Source organism: Desmodus rotundus, chromosome 3 (assembly GCF_022682495.2).
Source record: "Desmodus rotundus isolate HL8 chromosome 3, HLdesRot8A.1, whole genome shotgun sequence".
Classification (NCBI taxonomy): Eukaryota; Metazoa; Chordata; class Mammalia; order Chiroptera; family Phyllostomidae; genus Desmodus; species Desmodus rotundus.
The window spans coordinates 136481986-136505391 of NC_071389.1; the positions used below are offsets into that span (position 1 = coordinate 136481986).

General features: G+C 34.9%; 2 protein-coding genes across 2 annotated transcripts in view; one reads left to right on the forward strand and one right to left on the reverse strand.

The window, feature by feature from the left end:
- The window catches only part of TMEM19 (transmembrane protein 19), a 316102-nt gene that overhangs the window by 63448 nt on the left and 229248 nt on the right, over nucleotides 1–23406 (reverse strand). The gene's annotated exons all lie outside the window — the stretch shown is intronic.
- ZFC3H1 (zinc finger C3H1-type containing) overlaps nucleotides 1–23406 on the forward strand; it is a 55305-nt gene that overhangs the window by 25539 nt on the left and 6360 nt on the right. The window contains exons 11-27 of the mRNA XM_024576172.3: nucleotides 686–807; nucleotides 1434–1583; nucleotides 4476–4650; nucleotides 4866–4997; nucleotides 5346–5885; nucleotides 5971–6080; nucleotides 7139–7270; nucleotides 7375–7496; nucleotides 8425–8526; nucleotides 8732–8845; nucleotides 9921–10104; nucleotides 11385–11571; nucleotides 13173–13361; nucleotides 13999–14236; nucleotides 16503–16608; nucleotides 16692–16890; nucleotides 17427–17521. Of these exons, the coding sequence (XP_024431940.2) occupies nucleotides 686–807; nucleotides 1434–1583; nucleotides 4476–4650; nucleotides 4866–4997; nucleotides 5346–5885; nucleotides 5971–6080; nucleotides 7139–7270; nucleotides 7375–7496; nucleotides 8425–8526; nucleotides 8732–8845; nucleotides 9921–10104; nucleotides 11385–11571; nucleotides 13173–13361; nucleotides 13999–14236; nucleotides 16503–16608; nucleotides 16692–16890; nucleotides 17427–17521 (2897 nt within the window). The remainder of the gene's footprint in view (nucleotides 1–685; nucleotides 808–1433; nucleotides 1584–4475; nucleotides 4651–4865; nucleotides 4998–5345; nucleotides 5886–5970; nucleotides 6081–7138; nucleotides 7271–7374; nucleotides 7497–8424; nucleotides 8527–8731; nucleotides 8846–9920; nucleotides 10105–11384; nucleotides 11572–13172; nucleotides 13362–13998; nucleotides 14237–16502; nucleotides 16609–16691; nucleotides 16891–17426; nucleotides 17522–23406) is intronic.

Here is a 23406-nt window from a genome sequence, read left to right on the forward strand (position 1 = left end):
TTACTATTGTGAAATTGTGTTATATTACCCGAAAACAGTTTTTATTAAAATACATGATCTAAGTGCAACTTCTATCCCTATTCTTACTGCCATAGTTGTTCAGCTATGATTTAGTTCAATTATTTTCAAATTGTAGGTCCTGACAGCTTAGTAGATTATATAATTAATTTTCTGGTTAACAGCTAGCTGGGAAGGGTGAACTGGGTAAAGGGAGTCAAATATATATGGTAGCAAAAGGAAACCAGACTTAGGGTGGTGAGCATACACTAGACCAGGGGTGTCAAACTCATTTTCTCCGGGGGCCACATCAGCCTTGCAGTTGCCTTCCAAGGGCCGAATGTAATTTTAAGATTGTATAAATTTAACTACTCCTTAACTAGGGTCAAGGAGCGCGGCATTGCTGCCTGGCAGAAACAAGGTGCTAGGTCGGGTATAACAAGGTGGAGGGCTGGATTCAGCCCTCGGGCCTTGTGTTTGCCAACTGTGCACTAGAGTATGCAGATGTCAAATTATAATGTTGTAATCTGGAAATGGTATGTTACTAACGAGTGTTACCCCAATAAATTTAATGTCAAAAAGAAATAGAAATTCATGAAAATAGTTAAAGTGCACCCTAGGTTGCAATGTACATCTTGGTGTGGAATAAGGAAAGCTATTGATCTGGTTGACTTGAAATGTTTTCTAGCAAGCGTCAAAACCGAAAGTACCTCCAAAATCTGAAAAAGAAAATGATCCCATGCGAACACCTGAAGCTTTGCCTGAAGAAAAGAAGATTGAATATCGATTGTTAAAGGAAGAGATTGCTAAGTAAGTGGCATTTTATGTAATAAGCTTTAAAGGTATGTGCTGTTTTCAGTACTTAACTAAGTCAGTCTACAGTTGATTGGCATTGGGAAATGAATAGTGATTTTATTCAAGATGTAGAGTTAGTGTCTTTATAATTCACACAGGAGGGGGAGCCAGATGATCATCTATAGACTTGAATACAGTGATACATTGAGATCAAAACAGCTTAACAAAAGAGAAAAGCTAATATAAAGGAGAGCTACACTATCAGCTTTTTTGCCCCAAAGATTTTGTTATTTACTTTTAGAGAGGGGAAGGGAGGGTTAAACAGGGAGAAAAACATTGATCGGTTGCCTCTGGAACACACCTGAATTTGGGGGCTGAACCCGTAACCCAGACACTCGTCCTGACTGGGAGTCGAACTGGCAACCTTTTGCTTTGCGGAAGTACGCCCAACCAGCTTAGCCACAATGGGCAGGGCTACAATATCTGCTTTGAAAGGAAACTTGGATCATGCATATTGGTCATCATTATTATTAGTTAATATGATTAGTATTTTTACTTTACGTTATGAAATAGAATACATCTTCAAAGAAAATAATTTCAGTTTATTCTTTGGTGTAATTCATCCATCTTTATTATTTTAGTCGGGAAAAACAGCGTTTGATTAAATCAGATCAGCTGAAGACAAATTCATCATCCCCAGCACACTCGGATGTGGAAATTGATGGGATTGGCAGAATAGCGATGGTTACTAAGCAGGTTTCAGATGCAGAAGCAAAACTTAAAAAACATAGGTGAGCCTCATTATCTGATTAAATACTGCATGTATCTAATGCTCCTATGTTAGATGGATATCTCTGGTGTATGTCGATACTAAGTACATGATATGATTAAAAATTCTTTTACTTGGTAGAACTTTATGAGGTTACCATTTTGGTGAATTACATATTTACACTAAGTAATAGTACTAATGTTTAAATAAAAATATCAAAACTTTAAAGGAGTTTTTCCCCTTCAGATTTATACATGGTTTATTCATTGCTTATAAACATTTATGAAACTTACTCAGAATTTTCTTTAAAACTTCTGGCATGATCTTTGAAATACCTTCTTTGAAGGCATATTTTTATTGTAAGTGGTGGACTTGGCTTTTGGAAATAGTTATTACTTAGTCTATTTAATAAGACACATGGTCAGATAAGGTGTTATTTTAAAGTATTAATATAAAGTTAGGGGTCATAAATGTCTTACATGTTTTGTGAAATTACTGTATTGTTCAAGTGGTGTTTCAGAATTTTGAGAACATGTATAAAACCTCACAAGATAAATATGTTGAATAATAGAATCTATTTGAAATCATTGGTATATTTTGGGGTTATTTTATTGGGGTATAACTGACATGTAATGTAGTTTTGAGTGTACAACATAAGGATTTGATATTTGTATGTATTGTGAAATGGTTACCACAGTAAGTCTAACATAACATCCATCCCCATACATAGTTACAACATTTTTTTGTGATGAGAGCCACTACCATGTGTTTGATGGAAATAGTTACAACATTTATGGTTGTATCTTTTTTTTCCACTCCAAACACTCTGGTATCATTAGTTGATGAAGAGCAAAATGGTTTTAGATAACGTCAACATTCCTGAGCTTTGTTCTGCCATTGCAAGTCCCCTTTTAGGTTTTATAAATATGAGGGGGAGGTTCTGTGCAAACATGGTAAGACGTTCCCTGTGCTATGTTTGTAACTTACCAATTCTTAACATAACATTTAAATCTTGGTAGTAAAAAAATGATTACAGTGATTAATTAATTTGTTGAAAAATCATCAACAATAATGTATAAACAGTTTAATTATTTCTAAAACAAGCTTTAAAAGTTTATCTGTCTGTAGTTAATTAAGGAAAAAAGGTGGAAATTTATAGCCTCATTTCTAACATTACAGCCACCATGATATTTTTAAAAGTTTACAAAAGTGTCTTCAGCTTTGAATTATATTTGTCTGTGCTGTCATATTTTATTACTTCTAGTATGTGCCATTATTTTATACATTACTGAGAAAAAAAACATGCTTCTAGCTAAACTATGATACGCAATAATGTTGAGACATATCCTGATAATTGGAGATCTGAAAAATGTGCTTTATAGTTGAAATACTTGTAATGACTATCAACTTCTAAAATTATCAATGAGAAGTGGTTTGTTTTAAAAGTAGGAGATTAAGTTAAATTTATTTAGATTCTGTTTCTTTAGTAACTTAACAAATGAAAAGTTTGTAAAAAATTATTTGTCTTTCTACTCTCCTATCATATAATCTCTGTGTTTATGATTCATTCTAGGAAAGCTTTTATTGATGGATTGATTGATTTTTAGAGAGAGAAATATCAATTTGTTGTTTATGCATTCATTGGTTGATTCTTATATGTTCCCTGACCAGACTTTGAACCCTAACCTTGGTATATAGGGACAACACTATAACCAACTGAGCTTACTCAGCCAGAGCTTATGATTCATTCTAGATGTCAGTTGTGAGTGTTGAAGTATATCTTTCTGGAATGGAGATCACATGGAGGGTTATCAACAGGGGAGTGGGAGAGGGAGAGAGGGGGAAAAGGTACAGAGAATAAGTAGCATAAATGGTAGGTAGAAAATAGACGGGGAGGGTAAGAATAGTATAGGAAATATAGAAGCCAAAGAACTTATATGTATGACCCATGGACATGAACTATAGTGGGTGAATGTGGGAAGGAGGGGGTGGGCAGGATGGAGTGGAGTGAAGGGGGGGAAATGGGACAACTGTAATAGCATAATCAATAAATATATTTTTTAAAAAAGAAATATATCTGGGAAGGTTACTTTTTCTTTTTCTTTTTCTTTTTTAACCATAATACAGTCATACCTCGGTAATTGTCAGCTTTAGAACTTGTCAAACCCTGTACTCATCGCATTTTGATGAGAAAAAAAAAAGTTTCTGCACCCGGCACTTTCTTGGGACTCATTGCACTTGCTAGAATTTGTGTGAGTCATGCTGCCGCCCCACAAGAGAAAATGCTTCATTGTTTGGTACTTGTTGGATTCATCACAAGTTCCGGAATGAATTGATGATGAGTACCGAAGTATCATTGTATTTAATAGTTGGAAAAATGAAAGTTTATATCCATAAACTTGTCTTTTGTCTTGTTTTACTTATCAGTTCCAAACTTTACATCTGTATGTTGTTTAAAAATTAGTCTTCCCTTTCTCTTTCCTTGCCTTGCATTAGATTAAGTGAGTTAGATATTTGTAAGTTAATTAAACATGCTTGATTATGTTTATTAGATATTTATTAGCATTATAAATGAAGCTAAACATAACAGTTTTCTGCCTTAAGTCCTCAGTTTTCCAAAGTCTCATAGGGTCAGATTCCACCAACATTAAACATTTATTATTAACAACTTTTCAACTGTAATTCACAGTACTTAGATTTAAATGATTTTTTAAAAAATTAGACCCATTTACTTTTATAAGATGGAACAGTGTGTATTTGAATACCTGTGTGATTGATGAATATGAAAATATTCATCACTTGTATTTCATAAATATATTTTAAAAAATGAGTTACTGCTTCGTAAACTTTATTCTGGTGATGTTAGTCTACCAGTTTAGAAAAATATTAATGAGAATTGTTACTTTTCAAATAGGATTCTCTTGATGAAAGATGAATCTGTTTTAAAGAATCTAGTACAGCAAGAAGCTAAGAAGAAAGAGTCTGTTCGAAATGCTGAAACAAAGATTGCAAAACTTACAGAACAGCTTCAAGCAACAGAGAAAATTCTCAGCGTCAACAAAATGTTTTTGAAGAAGCTTCAGGAACAAGTAATGTTCTTTTTTTAAATAAAAATATCGTAGTCTTATGTTTACTACACATTTTTTATGGGCCAAATTTTTAATAAAATAATTTTCTCCCTTGAGTCATAATACTGGAATGTTTCTATTTTTAGTTGAATACTCTAAATTGGCTGCTGTGTTAAGAAGTTACTCCCTCTTCTAAGGTTTACATTTACATTTTCAGAATTATTCTATATTTTCAGATTCACAAAGTACAGCAACGTGTTACAGTTAAAAAAGCTTTGACTCTAAAATATGGAGAAGAGCTTGCTCGGGCAAAGGCAGTGGCTAGTAAAGAAATAGGAAAACGTAAACTGGAACAAGATCTCCTTGGAGTAAGTTGTTTGTAGAAATATTTTATTTTTGTCAAGCAGAAGGTTTTCATGATAGTTTTAAGAGTAAGAGGTATAAGAGATAATTCAAGTTTTCTCATTAAAGCTTTGTTTTTAAATGACATCCGTGTTTTTGGAACCTTGTTTGTTTATTATGTACTGACTTTGTTTTTTGTTTTTTGTAGATCATAGATTAACTATCAAAACTGTTGGATACTTGTAAAACTCTGTTTATTCTTGTTATTTAGTTTTATAATGTTGGCATTGTATCAGGGATAGCACATTTACCTTACCAAAAATTGTTTATAAAATCATAGCAATATAAAATATTTATATCGTTATTTCCCCCAGCCAAACAAAATAATGAGACTGGACAATTCTCCAGTATCAAGTCCAAGAAAGCATTCAGCAGAACTAATTGCTATGGAAAAAAGACGATTACAAAAGCTAGAATATGAATATGCCCTGAAAATTCAAAAACTAAAAGAAGCTCGGGCCCTTAAAGCAAAGGAACAACAAAATATTGCTCCAGTTGTGGAAGAGGAACCTGAATTTTCTTTACCTCAACCCTCACTTCATGATCTGACTCAAGATAAATTAATTCTGGACACTGAGGAAAATGATGTGGATGATGAGATTTTGTCTGGTTCAAATAGAGAACGAAGAAGATCCTTCTTAGAATCCAATTCTTTTACTAAACCTAATCTTAAGCACACTGACACACCTAACAAAGAATGTGTAAATAAACCTAAGAACACAGTAGAAAAACCAGAACTTTTTCTAGGGTTGAAAATTGGTGAATTGCAAAAATTATATTCAAAAGCTGACAGCTTAAAACAACTGATTTTAAAAACTACCACAGGCATTACAGGAAAGGATTTGTGTGGTCAGGTAACTGAACATTTCATATTCTCTATAAAATCTAGAATTCACCCTAGCCCTGTTTTCCTTATGAAATTATTGTCTTCTTTTGCAGGAGATTTCTGTGGATATAGACTTTGTGACTGCACAAAGTAAAACAACAGAAGTGAAGCCATTTCCATTTAGTCCCTACCACAGCCCTCTTCTAGTGTTTAAATCCTACAGGTATAAAGGAAAGATAAGTTGAGCTTGAGTTTCAGGATTGCTCCTGTTGTTGATATTGTAACTTTGACTATTTGATGATGATGAAAGAAAATTGAATCATGCTCACTAAAAATGAACTTTTCTTTTCAGGGAAAATAAAAATTAAGTGTCTTGTCATATAGAAATCATATCAGGAAATAAGGTTCAGCTTATACTTGGGTTTATTAATTCTTATCAAATTCTAATTTTTGGCTGCTGGTGGAATTGTGAATTCTGGATTACTGCCTGTTAGAGATTTTAGAGAAAAAAAATAACAAGTCCTATGAACATTTTTAATTTTAAAAAAAATTTTACTGTTACCCTATATAAGAAATGCATTGACCAGCTCTCATAAAATTGATTTAGGTATTCTCAGATGGATTACTTTGTGGGAGGTTGCATTTGTTTTTAGACTTCTAGAAGTTGTGAGATTGTTAAATGGGTATGATCCAATTATAAATTATGAAGCACCTACCAGGAAGTACAAGTTTTTTTTTGGCTGGTAATGTGTGCAAGAAATACCAATATCATATAGCATATATTATGTTGTATGAAGACACTACTTTTATTTATTTTTTAAAGATTACTTACTTTTAGAGAGTAGGGGAAGGGAGGGAGAAAGAAAGAGAGAGAAACATAAGTGTGTGAGGGAGATGGATTTCCTCTCACAAGGCCCCCAACCTGGGACCCGACAACAACCCAGGCATGTGCCCTGACTGGGAATTGAACCGGCCACCTTTCAGTTCAGTCTGGTGCTCAATCCACTGAGCCACAACAACCAGGACTGAAAACACTATTACAGTACAGGATTTTTTGTTTTTTGTTTTCTATTTGAGGTCTTTTATGTTCTGGGTATAAAAGTAGTTTGTCCCTCCCTGTGACTTGATATTCAGGTTGTTTTCTGGAGTTAATTTTGCTGTTAAGTAATTAGATAAATAATATGCTTAAAGTATAGAAATTTTAATGGTGGGGAAAAATGAAATTTTGTTAATTTTCTGTGGTATGTTTATGGAGTGTATGTCCACTTCTCTTCTCCTTAGATTTAGTCCATACTATCGAACCAAGGAAAAACTTCCCCTAAGCTCAGTATCATACAGTAATATGATTGAACCGGATCAGTGTTTCTGCCGTTTTGATTTAACAGGAACATGTAATGATGATGATTGTCAGTGGTAAGTAGTTTTAATTTGTGAACATTTTAATTTAAAAGGCAGCCTTGGTATTTAGCTTTGATGTGTACACAATTAAATTTTTTTGTGTTGTCATTTTATTTTAGGCAGCATACACAAGACTATACGCTTAGCCGAAAACAGCTATTCCAGGACATTCTGTCATATAATCTATCTTTGATTGGTTGTTCAGAGACAAGCACTGATGAAGAAATTGCTACTGCAGCAGGTTTTTAAAGACCCCTTGTTGTTTCCCAAATAAAAACTTGAATTTAGGCAATTTAAGAACTTAATATGCAGTTGTTCTTGACATCCTTTAATTGCTATAATTGGATACATTCACCTGTGACACTTTAGATCTGCTCTGTCCAGTGTAGTAGTCACTAGCCATATGTTGCTATTCGTATTTAAATTAATTAAAATGCATTCTCTCAAGTTACACTATCCACATTTCAAGTGCTCAGTAGCCACTGTGGTTAAGTGCTTACCAATAGCATGGTTGCACATATAAGACATTTCTGTCACTGCAGAAAATTCTTTGGACAGAGCTCAACTGAACAGTTCAGTTTACTTAGAAGAATATATAAACATTAGTATAGAAGTGTTAGTAATGATTTTTAAATAGATCTCTTATTTTTTTCAAAAATGAGATGTTTGTGATTTCAGATTATACAATGAAATAAAAAGGACTTTATATTTTTTGACATTGTAGAAAGCATAGATATTGTCAGATATTATGAGTATATATTGTATTAAGCTTTTCCTCAGAGTTAGTGCTAGATACTAAACCTTAAACTACAAGTCTTTCGGAAGGCAGGGAATTGGTGTTTATTACATTTAGTGTTATCACAACTCAGAGTGATTTATAAAATCACTGAATCTAATCATTCCCAATTTAGGACTTTAATTTTCACTTGTTTAGTTAGTTTCAGGAAATACTTTTTTTTCAGCCCAAATTGGGTACGATGTAGGATTTGCCATAGTAATTAAGATAATACAGTTGTTGCCCTCTAGAAGGTCATAAGTGTTTTTAATTACTACCATATATTTCTCTTAAATTCCTAAACCATCCTTCACTTCATACTCTTTAATTAGCCTCGTCTCTGAAATCCATGTTTTTTATACTTTTTATGAAGATAGCATTGCTCTAATTTCAGAAAAATATGTTGAGAAACTTTTCGGAGTAAACAAAGATCGAATGTCAATGGACCAGATGGCTGTTCTTCTTGTTAGCAATGTCAACGAGAGTAAAGGCCATAGTGAGTATATATGTCTCTCTCACACAAAAGAATATTGTAGTTTCTTTATGACAGCAAATCTTTTGGCATTATGTTCTCAGTATAATATATATGTCAATTCTAACACAACAGAATAAATTTAGCTCTTTTTGAGTATTATTTAGGTAGCCTTCAAACTATAAAAAACTAGGTGTATCAACTAACAGTCTTCTCATGTCTACTTTAGCACCTCCCTTTACAACCTATAAAGATAAAAGAAAGTGGAAGCCAAAGTTTTGGAGAAAACCTATTTCAGACAATAGTAGTGATGAAGAACAGTCTACAGGACCAATTAAGTATGGTAAGAAGTAATTTAAGATTCAGAATTATTAAATTTTGGTGTTCTGCTTTACTAATTTTTTGTTGTATGTACTGGCCTAATTTATTTTTATTTTTAAAAAATAGTTATGCTGTTTGACATTTAAGGCAATTAGTTCTTCATTCTTCAGGGATGCTCCTTACATTGCAGGACATTTTGTGTTCATGGTCCAGTAACTGCAAGGATTACTCTTTAGTAATTGTGACAGCTTCAAAGTACTCCCTGGCCTGTGTCTTTTTGAGGGCAGATGTTCTGTTTTATATCATCTTTGAGCCTCTGTTTTCTGATACGCAGTCAGTAGGCTCACAAAGTGAATGAATAAATGAGTGCCTTATTGTCAGGTACATCTTGCATTAGAATCTCAAATTTGGAAAATGTAATTGTTTACTATTTGTGGATTAGCTAATACCTGATAGGTGTATGCTCTCTTGTGCTTATTTACATTAATGTAACACTTTTTCTTTAATTTAGATGTAGTGGAATAAACCATCTTCATAAATTATAACTTTCTCTTACAGTTTAATGAATGTGAATTATCAGATGATGACACTTACCTTAAAGTAGGGAGACCATACTTCTGTTTGGCCCAGCAGAGTCCTGGTGTAATTTTTAATAACACCCCCTATCACTCTTAGATGTGTCCTGGTTTGGACAATAAATTGTATGATTGCTTTACCGTAAGCTATGAGCTGGCCTGGCTGGGGTGTGTCAGTGGATTAAGCACTGGCCTGCAGACCAAAAAGTCACTGGTTTGATTCCCAGTCCTGACTCGGAATCGAACCACATGCCTGGGTTGCAGGCCAGGTCTCTAGTTGGGGTGTGTGAGAGGCTACCACTCGATGTCTTGCACATCAATGTTTCTCTACCTCTCTTTCTCCCTCCTTCTCCTCTCTCTAAAAATAAATAAAATAAAATCTTTAAAAAAAACCAACCCAAACTATGAGCTACTGCCAGTCATTAGAATCTTTGGCTTTTTAGATTATTTTAAAGATGAGGCCAGTTTTTTCTTGTGTCTGTGGGTAAGAGAAAGTATGAAGCTAATGATGCTTTCTTACAGCCTTTCAGCCAGGGAACCGAATAAAAGTTCCAGCTTTGGATACAGTTGTGACTCCAGATGATGTCAGATACTTTACAAATGAGACTGATGACATTGCTAATTTAGAAGCAAGTGTGCTTGAAAATCCTTCTCATGTACAACTTTGGCTCAAACTTGCATATAAGTACTTAAATCAAAATGAAGGGTAGGTCCGGTTCTAATCTTTGTGTAAACTGTTGCACATTTATATGTTTGTGTTTGAGGTTTATTTCTTTTGCGATAATCATATTTCCTACCTTGTATCAGTGGAGCCTTTGTTTTTTGACAGAGCCAAAAGCACTTTATTGTTTAAAAGCTATTAGAAAATGTTTAAGATTAGATCTTGAGTTGTGCGCATGGCTCAGTGTATAGGTAATAAATTAGCCATAGTTTTTAACTCTGGTAGGCTCTTATTTCAAAGTAGTTTTAGTAAAAACAGTCAATTCCGAGTGTTCTAAGGATTAATTATTGGGTTTATTAAAAAGTAGTGGGACAGGTTAAATTTTTTTGTTAATTTTCATTTGGAGGTTTAAAGCTTATCTAAGATCCTCTAAATTGTGAATTGCCTTTTTTTCTGCATATGGTATTATATTATGTGTGTACAGATAAGGTAAATAGTAATTATCTCACAAATGACAGCTCCTTTTGCATAAATGTATTTTCTGACTCCTACTTTTTTGATAGGTTTACTGGGAATAATCTTTTATTATGTTAATTTTTAAATTGTAATGATTCAGTTTTATTTTGTTTTAAAGGCTACTCTGATTATTTATCTTAAAATTTGGTATAAAAGCTTTTCCTTTTTAATACGGCAGCACTGCATAATGCTAATACACCTCATGCACCTGAATATGGTGCTTATTTAACTTGCCCTGTGTGTCATTTTCATGTTGATGGGATAATTTACAGTGTTTTCTTTTCTGACTCATTTACTGAGTGAAGGCCAAGGAACTGTACATTATTTTATGAATAGGATCATGAGAGACAATTATCTTCTCCAAGAGATAGCAAGCCCTTGACCGTTGAAAAGAACTATTATATTGAAAGCTTTGATATTTTCTACTGGCAGTAACTGGCCTTGAGGGGAAGTTGTTTAACTTTTCCCATTCGTAGACCAGTGTAAATCATAAAAGGTATTACTAAGAATGGACTTAAAGCACATTTGAAGTTGATAATTTAGTGATTTTATAACACAGTGGTTTTATCTGGTAAATGCTAACTGAGCATCCACTTAAGAAGGAATTGTTGGGTCTATGAGAAATCAGGACCTTTTTTGAACAGATTGACTTAAAATCCTAATCTACCTCTCTGTCATAGGTGACTCTAGCCTCTTGGTAGGTTTTAATAGAAAATGGAATTAAAAAAATGACTCAATAGACTAGCCTAATTTAAAAGTATTTTCAAACATTAAAAGAAAATGTTCCTGCTTTTCTTCTTAACATGTAGGCTGTGTTCAGAGTCCTTGGATTCTGCTTTAAATGTTCTGGCTCGGGCTTTGGAAAACAACAAAGACAATCCAGAAATTTGGTGCCATTACCTCAGATTGTTTTCTAAAAGAGGAACCAAGGAGGAGGTGCAGGAAATGTGTGAAACAGCTGTTGAATATGCTCCCGATTATCAAAGTTTTTGGACTGTGAGTAGAAAAGATAACATTGTCCCGTGTGTGTGTGTCTCTGTGTGTGTATGTGTTTGTAACTCTTTGGATTGTAAATATTGATATGTAGCTTAACAGATCATATGCTTCATTTGCATATAGATATAATACCTATACTTTTGGTGTCCAGTAGCCTCAAAATCATTTCTCTGGGTCAGGATTAATTTAGACTAAACAGGAAGAAAATCTTTAGTAAAGAGGTGATTTTTGTTAACTTTGTTGGTAAGGAAAAAATAAAAGCATTTTAACACATTTTATACATAGCTATTATTAAGCAGTTTTAGTTTGGGCAAAGTTAAGTGAATTTTGTGCAAAGCATCTGAAAAAAATGTCTTTTAAATTCTTGTGCCTGTATAATACTTCCGTGAATGATAAGAAACCATATATTATCAGTCTTCATTACTTATGGAAATAACGTGTAATTCATACTAATATTGAACCTTGCCAAAATACAAAGGTCTGGTGAAAAAATAGGTTCTTCCTCATTCTCTGAGAGAATGGGATGTTTCTTATCCAGGTTTAAACTTAAAATTATAAATAATCCACTTGTAAAATAAATACTCATTAATATCTGAACTTTTACTAGCTGAAGTCAGAAGCTACGAGATTCAGATAAACTTCCAAATAAATCTGTTACTGTCAGATCTATCATTTTCTTACTGAAATTCAGAACAAATAGATTTGGATAACATGGTATCCCTTAATGAATGAACTTGCCACTCTTAACTCCTACTTGCCTAATACAAGTACTAAATAGAGGTGGACAGTGGAATATGCTTGATTTTTGGCCTGGAGCCTTGTACCAAAGTTAATGCTATTGATCACTACAAGATTTTTAAGATGTAATGTTTTTCCTTAAAGTTTTGGTCTTTAAAGGACCTTTTTGATTTCTTTCTTTCTTTTCTTTTTTTGTCCTCAACTGAGGACATCTTTTTTTATTGCTTTTAAAGAGAGGGGATGGAAGAGAGAGACATATCAATGCAAGAGGGAAGCATCAGTTGGTTGCCTCCTGTGGGGGATCATATGTGCCTGGACATAGGATAGGACCTGCAACCCAGGCATGTTTCCTGACCCAGAAACGAACCCACTACCTTTGGTTATGGGCCATGCTGCAACCAACTGAGCCACACAGGCGAGGGCCCTTTTTAATTTTTTACTTAAATCTTTAAAATTATTTATTGTGCCACATAGGTCTAATATGATTACTATTTTCAAAATGTTTGAACAATCACACACCTAAAGAAGCAATGCCAATTAAATTGTATATGACTATAACCGTGAGTTTTTGGAGATCCCTCATGGTATTGATTCAAGGAAAGGAAAGATGGAATTGTTTCAGTGGTAATTATGAGAGTACGTCAGTATTGTTGTAGGGTTTATCTTATTTCACTTTCCAGCTTCTGGTAGAAGGGGAAATCTAGGTTATAGTACTGGAAGATGAGTTTCTGTATATTTATAATTACCTTTTTGCAGAAATTGAAGATTTAATATGAGACAGTTTCTCAATGAATATGAAAAATCTATAGTTTTACAGTTTATTCTTATGAAGCAGGATTAATGTATGAAACCCTTTTGGGCAGTTTCTGCACCTAGAAAGCACCTTTGAAGAAAAGGATTACGTATGTGAGAGAATGGTGGAGTTTCTGATGGGAGCAGCCAAACGGGAAGCATCAGATATTCTGTCCTTTCAGCTTTTAGAGGCTCTTTTGTTTAGAGTTCAACTGCACATATTTACTGGAAGATCCCAAAGTGCACTTGCACTTTTACAGGTAACTAGTTATTGTAGCATTAAATTATACTTCGTAGAGAATTTTTAAGAGGTCTAAAACATTATAGGTAGCATTGTTCAATGATAAAAACACAGGCTTTAGATTTGAATCCTTGTTTTGCCACTTACTAGTTAAGTTTTGTGAAACTGAGTAAGTTTATGATTGTTTCTTCATTTGCCTAGTAGAGATAACACCTTCTTTAGAGTGTTTATGGTGTTTAAATGAAAATATACACTCATTACCCACCAGGATAAACTTCAATAAGTATTCAAACAATAAGATAAAAAATTTAGTTCATAGTGAAAATCTTCTGTGGGCATGGAGTTTTTTGTTTTTACTATTTTTTCTCTTACTAGATTTTGAATAAGACAAAATGTTCAGATAAATTTAATCTTTTTCCAGTTAAGTATGTCATATACGTTTTATAAACATAGTAAAAATTGATGATTTAGTATTGATATCTCTAAAAAGTTTTTGATTAAAAGAAATTGGTGACTTTCAAAGTTTTAACTTAGGTGTTTAAGAACTACTCCAAAGAAATACAACTGTTTTATTATTCATTGCCTTTACATTTAAATCTTAGGTATAGGAGTGATTATTTTAAAAAACACTTCCAGATTTTTTTTAATTTACCTAGAATGCATTGAAATTGGCTAATGATGGAATAGTAGCTGAGTACCTTAAAACAAGTGATCGATGTTTGGCATGGCTGGCCTACATACATCTTATTGAATTCAACAGTCTCCCTTCAAAATTTTATGACCCATCTAATGCCAATCCTTCAAGAATTGTTAACACAGAACCATTCATAATGCCGTGGCAAACAGTTCAGGATGTAAAGACTAATCCTGATATGCTGTTGGCAGTTTTTGAAGGTAAGTATAAATGTTTCTAAATTATTTATTATGGTTCTTTATTATTAAGTGGAACAGATTTACATGTGACAGTTGTAGTTTCATACTTTATTATATGAGTGTTTGAAAGATTAAAGATTGAATCAGAAAAGATGGACATTGGTATCTATAGATGCTAGAAACTGATACACTACATAATTAGTTTTTCTGGTTAAGACAAAGGATACCAGCTTGATAGGTAAATTATATAGGTTTAACAAGTTGATTGAATCACAGAATCAAGTAATTCTTTTTTTGAAGCAATCCATCAAAGTGAAAGTTAAAGATTATATCTTACTTTTTCAACTCATTAATACTTGATTCATCAATGAATTTGATTGTTGTTATATACCAAATAATGTATCTGCTGTGGAATACATATAAAGTATAAAGACTGTTCCTTCTTACTAAGAAGCATATAGCCTAGTCAGAAGATAAAATCTGTACATTTAACATAATTATTAATAAATGAGGCCAGATAACTGTGTATCTTAGTGTGTAGTCTAAATTCTACGCTTACAGAAGAGATTAGGACTTGTGATTGACAGAATTATATGGGCAGGCCAGAAACCCACAGGGAAGAGATTGTTGTAGGTTGGCATGGTGAAGGAGGTCTTCCTAGAAGAATTAGGACTTGAAGCTGGATTTTGAAGCTCAACTATGATGTGACATAGTGGGCCTCTTCAAAGGTAGGACCCTTGTCTTACCTCTGTATTTTCCAAGTCTTATAATGTCCGGCTGTGTGCTAAGTGCTTAGTAAATGTTTATTGAATAAACCAGTGAAGAGAGGAAGGAAAAGAAGTACATTCCTGTTAGATGATCTAAGTAAACAAAAAACAACAAGTAGTTAGGAATTAGTACATTGGATTTGAAGGGAAATTAGAAGGAAGAATCCTTATTAAAGCAAGAGTTTTGTGCTGGAGAATAGTAGGAATTAACTTTACTAAGTGGAATGATGCCAAGTTTTCAAGAACTCTGTAAGTGTGATAGACTTGATGACAATAGAAGTTCTTTAAGAAAGAAAAAAAATGTGCCGAAGAGAAAGGATATTACAGGGAGAAAAACCAACCAGAAACTCATTGCCATAACCTGGGAAAGAGTATTTATTAGATATATTTAAAGTTAGCACATATAGATGTAGGGGACAGATTAAACATCAGGGAAGAAGAAAAGAAATAGTCAAAGATGAATTCAGGGTCTTGAGACTGGGAAAACGAGAGTGTATTAATAGAAAACTGGTAAATTTGGAGGACTGACTTCAGTAGTAGGAGTGGTATTTGTGAATGGTAATTGGTCATCCAATTGGAAAAGGCTTTTAGCAGAAGGAAATAAGGAAGTGGACCATAGTGGACAATTATGGAGAGAGAAATGGATTTGAATGTTAATTACATAGAAATTACTGTATTACAAAGTACTTTACAGTTTTTGAAGTGCTCTCCTCATAAATTATTCAGTAGTTGAAACCATGAGATGTTTCCTCTGAGGAAATGGAGATTTGAAAGTACAGCAGTAAGGGGTGAGAGGGAGAACAGAGTCAGTAAATGAGACCAAGAGGAAATGTAAACAATCTCTTAGAAGCAGAGGCAAGAAGAAATTAAAAAGAAGAGGAAGAACATTATCAAATGCTAATTAATTAAAATGAATGTGGAGATGGGCTTTTAGGTTTGTTTAGTTATGATCCTGTAACTGAACTTCAAACGTGCAGTTTCAGAATGGCATTCACTTTTAAACTTGTGCAAATCTGGGAGTCATACTACCATTGGACAAGGAGGAAATAGTGACAGTTGTGCAAAGTGAAATGTGGTACCATTCTCTAAGAAGTATCCTGCCTGATCAAAAAGAATTCTTTACGAGGGGGAAGTGTATTTTGAAGGAGTAAGGAAAGGATCTAGTTTAGGGGGAGACATTTAAATGGCTGTATGTTAGCAGTCAAGGCCTTTTTTTGAAGTGGATCAGAGAAAGATGAAAAGGTAATTCATTCTTTGATTTTTTTTTTTTTTTGAGATCAGTTTTAAGGAATTTAGGATAAATACATGGGCACATATTATATTGGGTGGTTTTATTTTTACCAGGAAAGAGAGAGAAAGAGATTGAATTTTAGGAGTTTGGGTAAAAACCAGGAGTTCAATACAAAATGACAGTCAAGCTAAGGGATGACAGGCCATCTTCCCCTATTGGTTTTCTAGAGTTTACATAACAGATAATTTATTTTATGTTTGATTCATGTTATTGTGATATTTTTGGATAGATGCGGTGAAAGCTTGCACAGATGAGAGCTTTACTGTTGAGGAAAGAGTAGAGGTCTGTGTTCCACTTTACACAAACATGATTGCTCTGCACCAGCTGCTAGAAAGGTAAAACTTAATTGACATGCAGTTAACCTTGTATTAAAAGTTGATTTTTAAAATATATAGACATGTCTTTTTTTCTTGTTAAGGTATGAGGCTGCAATAGAACTTTGTAAATGTTTATTGGAATCTTGTCCCATGAACTGCCTGTTGCTGGAAGCCCTTATTGCTTTATATTTGCAAACAAATCAGCACGACAGAGCCAGGGCAGTGTGGCTTACTGCATTTGAAAAAAATCCTCAAAATGCAGAGATTTTTTATCACATGTGCAAATTCTTCATCTTGCAGGTAAAAATGAAATGACTTAAATATTTAAATATGTTTTTATGTTTCACAATTTCTTAAGATGTTTCAGGCATTATCCTCTCCAGGAAGCTTTTCTGGTCCTTGTGCCCTTTGCAAACTATGTTAGATATTCCTTCTCTCTCTACTATATAATACCCTTTATACAGTTCTACCATTACACTTATTAAATTGCTTTGTAATTTTGTTTATAGCTGCTTTATATACTATAAAGAATTCCTTGAGAGCAAGGATCATGTCTTACCCAGATCAGAGCTCCAGCACCCTAGCACAGTGTGAAACATATAATAGAAGTTTAGTAAGTTATTGGTGGCTGCAACTTGAGATTGTGGTGTATTGAGTGTCCAGCTGTTTAATGGTTAGTTGAATTTAATTTGTATATCAGAATATAGGAGTTATCTCTACCCCCACCTACTCAAGAGACCTAATCAGTGGAGTTTTTTTTAGGGGGGTTTTCTCCCTTGAAAGATTTTAATTAAACATTGTAAGCCTAATGTGTGTTCTTCCTCTTTTTAAAATAGAATCAAGGGGATAATCTTCTTCCATTTTTGCGAAAATTTATTGCATCCTTCTTTAAACCTGGGTTTGAGAAGTATAGTAACTTGGATCTGTTTCGGTAAGTTTGTAGCACTCTTGGTTTGCAGAGGCATGAGATAGTATAGTTCAGTGGAAAGATTTTAAATTTTCTTTTGTGGATTGACTACATTTTAGACTGCTGTTTAAAAAATACTTGAATACCCTCTTAGGCAATAGAATTTAATAGAAATGGAAAGATGTTAAATGCTTTATATTCTTTGGATTAAAGACACTAATGAAGGCTTATAATAACACCATGGTGACTCATTCTGTTTTTAATTTAATGTTGTTAATTTTAGCACATACCACTATAGCAGTGGATTATCCTGGGACTATAGCAATTTTTTTTTTTTGAAAAATGAGTTTTAAGTTATTCGAGTGATCAAAAATGAATGTAAATAATTTGCCTTATACTTTTTTTTAATTCTAAAGAGAACTGCTCTAACCTCTGAAATGTTGTTGAGTAAGAAATTTTATAGGATTCTTTTCTCAGTAACTCAGTAGAGCTCTGTATTTGCTGCTGTTGTGTTGCTGAGTTCTTTTTCTAACAATAGTAAGAGGTCACAGATCATGAAGAATGATTTTTTTTTAAGCTCTTTTCCCTTCTTCCTTATCTTTCTGTAGTGATCAGAAAACTTTTTTCTTAAGAGCCAGATAGTAAATATTTTAGGCTTGTAAGCCATATGTGGTTTGTCACTACTAGTTAACTATGCTATTGTAGCAAGAAAGCAGCCACAGACAGTGTAGAAATGAATGGGCACAGCTGTGTTCCAATAAAACCCTATTTACAAAGATAGGTGTAGTTTGTTGATCCTCAGGAGCATCCAGAGGAGACTTTTTTATCATGACACATTCTGTATTTTTATGTGAGGAAGAACAGAGAGAAGGAAGGCCATAGCTGAATAGCTCCTAAAATGTTTCTTACGGGAAATACTGATAAGAGAAGACAAAATCTTGGTTTTATAAACGCAAATGTAATGCTTGCAAATATTTTTCTTTTCTTAGGTGCTCCTTCCATCTATACCTAGTACAGATATATTATATAAAAACATATTTCTAAAAGAACCCACACTTTATTGTCGCTGGTCCATTCACTATAGAGTATTTGGTGAGCACAGCAGTTTTATTGGAGATTTGGTAAAAAAGTTTTGGGCCACAATTCTTTGGTTGACTTGAGTCTTTACATCCATGTTTTTATGGTAGCCAGTTTATTGACAGTGATTTCAGTATTCTTCCTGAAATTCTTTATGCTGTTCCATATCTATTGGGTTGGCCTATAGATAAAAGACACATTTTATATTTTCATGAATAACTATTATTTTGAGTATGCTAGTTATCTCCAGCCAGGTATAATGTTGATTGTTCTCAGTTAATGTCTTGATTTGAACACTGTCAAATTCAACTGGTCTACCTGACCCTGGAGTATCCAGTGAGAAATCTCCAGCATGAAACTTCACAAACCACTTTTGACATGTTCAGTCAGTCACAGCACCTTTTCCATTCATTGCACAAATACTTTCTTGCATTTCGGTTGCATTTTTTAAAAAAAAATACTGTATTGATTGTGCTATTACAGTTGTCCCAATTTTCCCCCTTTGCCCCACCCACCCAGAGCCCTCCCCTCAGGCAGTCCCCCCACTTTTGTTCATGTCCTTGGGCCATGGGTGTAAGTTCTTTGGCTACTTTACTTCCTACAATGTATGTTACACCCACGTGGCTATTCTGTGACTACCAATTTATACTTCTTAATCCCCTTACCTCTTCACCCATTTCCCCAAACCCTCCTTCCATCTGATAATCATCAAAATGCTCTCCATATCCATGATTTTGTCTTAGTTCTTCTTTGCTTAGTTTGTTTTTTAGCTTCAGTTGTTGAATCATGATGATGAATTCCTTTAGTTTTTTTTAGTCTGGGGAGTTCTTTATCTGCCCTTTGATTCTAAATGATATCGTTGCTGGGTTGAGCAATCTTGGCTTTAGATCCCTGCTTTTCAGCACTTTGAATATTTCTTGCCAATCCCTTTTAGCCTGCAAAGTTTCTTTTGAGGAATTGGCTGACAGCCTTATGGGAACTCCTTTGTAGGTAACTAACTGCTTCTCTCTTGCTGCTTTCAGTATTCTCTCTTTTCCTTTAGCCTTTGGCATTTAATTATGATGTGTTTTGGTGTGGACCTGTTTTGATCCATCTTGTTTGGGACTCCCTGTGCTTTCTGGACTTGCATGTCTATTTCCGTCACCAAATCAGGGACATTTTCTTTCATTAATTTTTCAAACAAATTTTCCAATTTCTTGCTGTTTCTTTTCTTCTGGCACCCCTATGATGCAAATGTTGGTTTCCTTAAAGTTGTCCCAAAGGCTTCTTACACTCTCCTTGTTTATTTTTAGATTCTTTTTTTTATCTTGTTGTTCTGCTTATTTTTTTCCCCTCTTGTGTTTCATATCATTGTTTTGAATTTTGGCCTCATCCATTCTACTATTGATTCCCTATAAATTGTTCATATCCATTAGCATATCCTTCATTTCTGCCTGGCTGTTTTTAATGCTATTGGAGTACTCACTGATTTCCTTGAGCATCCTAATAACCAGTGTTTTGAACTCTGCATCTGATAGATTGCTTACCTCCATTTTGTTAAGTTCTTTTTCTTGAATTTTGATCTGATCTTTCATTTGGGCCATGTTTCTTCATCATCTCATTTGCAAGCCTCCCTGAGTTTGTGTGTCTGTATTAGATAGAGCCTCTGTGACTCCTGTCTTGGTAGCATGGCCTGTAGGATCCAGTGGCACAGCCCTCCCTATCAACCCAAGCTGAGTACTCTAGGTGTGTTCTTCATGTGGGCTGAGTAACCCTCCTCTTGTAGTTGAGCCTTGATTGGTGTTGGTAGGTTGATGGGACAGATTTACCCAGGCCAGTCAGGTGCAAGGACTGTCTGTGACCATTGACCATCACCCTCTGCCCTCTGTGGAGGATCAGTTGTGTAAGGGCAGGGTGATGGTGCTCTGTCATGGTCTGTAGCTGTCCACTGGGTGCACAGGCTCTGGTGTTTCCCAGGTGGTGAAGGTCAGGGTCACCCACCACCTGTGTTCTGTCTGGGGCCACCCTGTATGAGCTACAAAGCAATCTGCAGATGGCTGCTATTTGCACTGGGCTTAGAGATTCACAGACAGAGCCAAACTGTGATCCAAAGCTGGTTGCTGCTAGTGCCTGGCCTGGGGCCACTTAGCCAGAGGTTTGGGGCTGGGGGCAGGCCTTTATGTTGGGTGGGGTGGAGCCTCAGGTAAACACTAGGGTGCAGCAAACAGTGTAAGTGAGGTTGATGGAGTCTCAGATATGGCTTCCACTTGCTGCTTCTGTGGCTGTGTGGGGGAAGGGCTCAGAAAAAGCACAATGACCTCTGCCTGCTTTTCTGTCTGGAAGAGAGCTATACTCCAGCTCTTGCCCTAATGCCAGTGGTGCTGGAGTTCAGAGAGGGTGCATCTGTGTAAGTTTGTTGATAGCCCTTTAGGAGGAACTGCCAGGGAGTTCTGTAGTTTTTTTCACCACCTCCAATCCTGCTGGGTTACAGCCAGAAGTTATGGGGGCTTACCTTCCTGGCACTGGTACCCTGGGCTGGGGGAGCTGATATGGGGCTGGGACCCCTCACTCCTGAGATATCCCCCCTGAATTTTTATCTACCACACTTGGGCATGGGACCTGCCTGTTCCATGTCTCTGCATCTGTGTCTCCTACCCTTCTGGATTGATGTGGTTTCTTTAGTTTCCTAGTTGTTGGATTTCCATTCAGCTTGGTTTCTGAGGTTCTGAGTGGTCATTGGTCTGTAGTTTAGTTGTAATTTTGTGCTTGTTCAGGGAGGTGAACCATGTCTATCTACACTTCCATCTTGACCTATGATCTCAGTTGTATTTCTTTCAATATTTTTATTTTTTTTAAGATTATACTTATTTATTTTTAGAGAGGGGAAGGGAAGGAGAAAGAGAGGGAGAGAAACACCAATGTGTGGTTGCCTTTCATGCACCCCACACTGGGGACCCAGCCCACAACCCAGGCATGTGCCCTGACTGGGAATTGAACCAGCAACCCTTTGGTTCTCAGGCCGACACTCAGTCCATTGAGCCACACAAGCCAGGGCCTGCATTTTTAAAAAAATGTACACTGGTATGACAGCTGTCACAACCTAACAGAATTGTTTCAAATGATGTTAAAGACAATGGAGCACTACTAGAACCATCTTACAGAAAAAAAAAACAAAATTTTTGGCCAACTCAGTAGATTAATAGCTTAGAATAAATCACAAAAGAATAATTTAAAATGCAAATTAATAGAGAATTAAACTATTCTATAAGGAATTTAGATATCGTTCAGCTTTCCCATGCTGACTTTTTCTTCCTGTTTAAATTAGATTGCTTAAACATCTTAGAATCTGGCACAGGATAAATCCAAATCCAACTTTCATCCAAATGAAACTTTTTACAGGCTTGCTGGTTTTGATCTCCCTTTGGGCATGGAGATAATTGATTTAGCTTAAAAGATGTTACTGCCAGTTTTTGCTGTAGTAACTAATCAAAGATCTTCATATTCTCTTAATGTCAATTTACAAAGCAGAATAAATAAGTGTCAATGAAAATGTAAAAATGGCTTGTCTCCAAATAATCTTCTCATTGTTTACTAAGTCATTGATCTTTTATTATTTTGTGGGAATAGTCATAATTTATAATTCACTAAGAGTTACAAGAAAAAGATATCCTGGGCTTAGGTTTTTTAGGTAATACTGAAGTCCTTATTTACACACAGTGTGCCTTTCTGTTAATTTAAAAATCTTTTTGGAGTGTAATATTAGAAGAGCAACAGTTGGTAAGATAGTTCTGGGCGTTGTAATACTTATTGATGATAAAATTTAAAATATATAAAGAGTTTATTAAGAGAAGTCAGCACTATTAATAGGTTCAAAATCTTATTTTCTTTAAGATTTTATTTATTTTTTTAGAGAGGGGAAAGGAGGGAGAAAGAGTGGGAGAGAAACATTAATGTGTGGTTGCCTCTTGTTTGTCCCCCACTGCGGATCTGGCCTGCAACCCAGGCATGTGCCCTAGACTGGGAATCAAACCGGTGACCCTTTGATTTGTATGCTGGCACTCAGCCACTGAGCCACACCAGCCAGGGTTATTTTTTAATTTCATGAGTAGAAATTATAAAGCAAATATGTACAACTCCTAATATTTACCTAGAGTTTGATTTTATCATTTTCTATCTAACATTTAGAATAAAGACAAAGAGCTAGATGAGGTAATTTTCCTGTGTTTCAAATCAATTTGAGGATTAGTAGATAACTTTTAACAGTTAACCTGGGAATTTCATTCACTTTACTGAAGTTAACCTAGGGATAGATTAGATTTAAAGTTATCTCTTCTCCGTTTTCAGTTGAAAAAACTAATACTCTTAGAAGTGATTAACTCATTCTAATATAGCTAGTTATGGTCAAGTTGGAGTGATAACCTGACTCTTAGATGTCCCATTTTTCCCTTTCTTATAATTCTTCCCCCATGCTCACCCCAGAGCCCCCATACAGCCTCTCTAATCCATTATAACTTAGCTCATTAAAATAATTTTTAAATCCAAGGCAAATAGTTATACTAGTGTGTCCTTGTTGAGAGCAATGTATTTCCTTTAAAAACATGATTACTGCCCTGGCTGGTGTGGCTCAGTGGATTGAGTGCCTGCTTGCTAACCCCAAGGGTTGTCAGTTCGATTCCCCCATCAGGGCACATGCCTGGGTTATGGACTGGGTCCCCAGTTGGGGGCATGTAAGAGGCAACCGATCAATGTATCTCCCACACATCATTGTTTCTCTCCCTCTCTTTCTCCCTCCATTCCTAAATAAATAAATAAAATGAATTAAATTTTAAAAATATGGTTCCTGAAGATGGTGG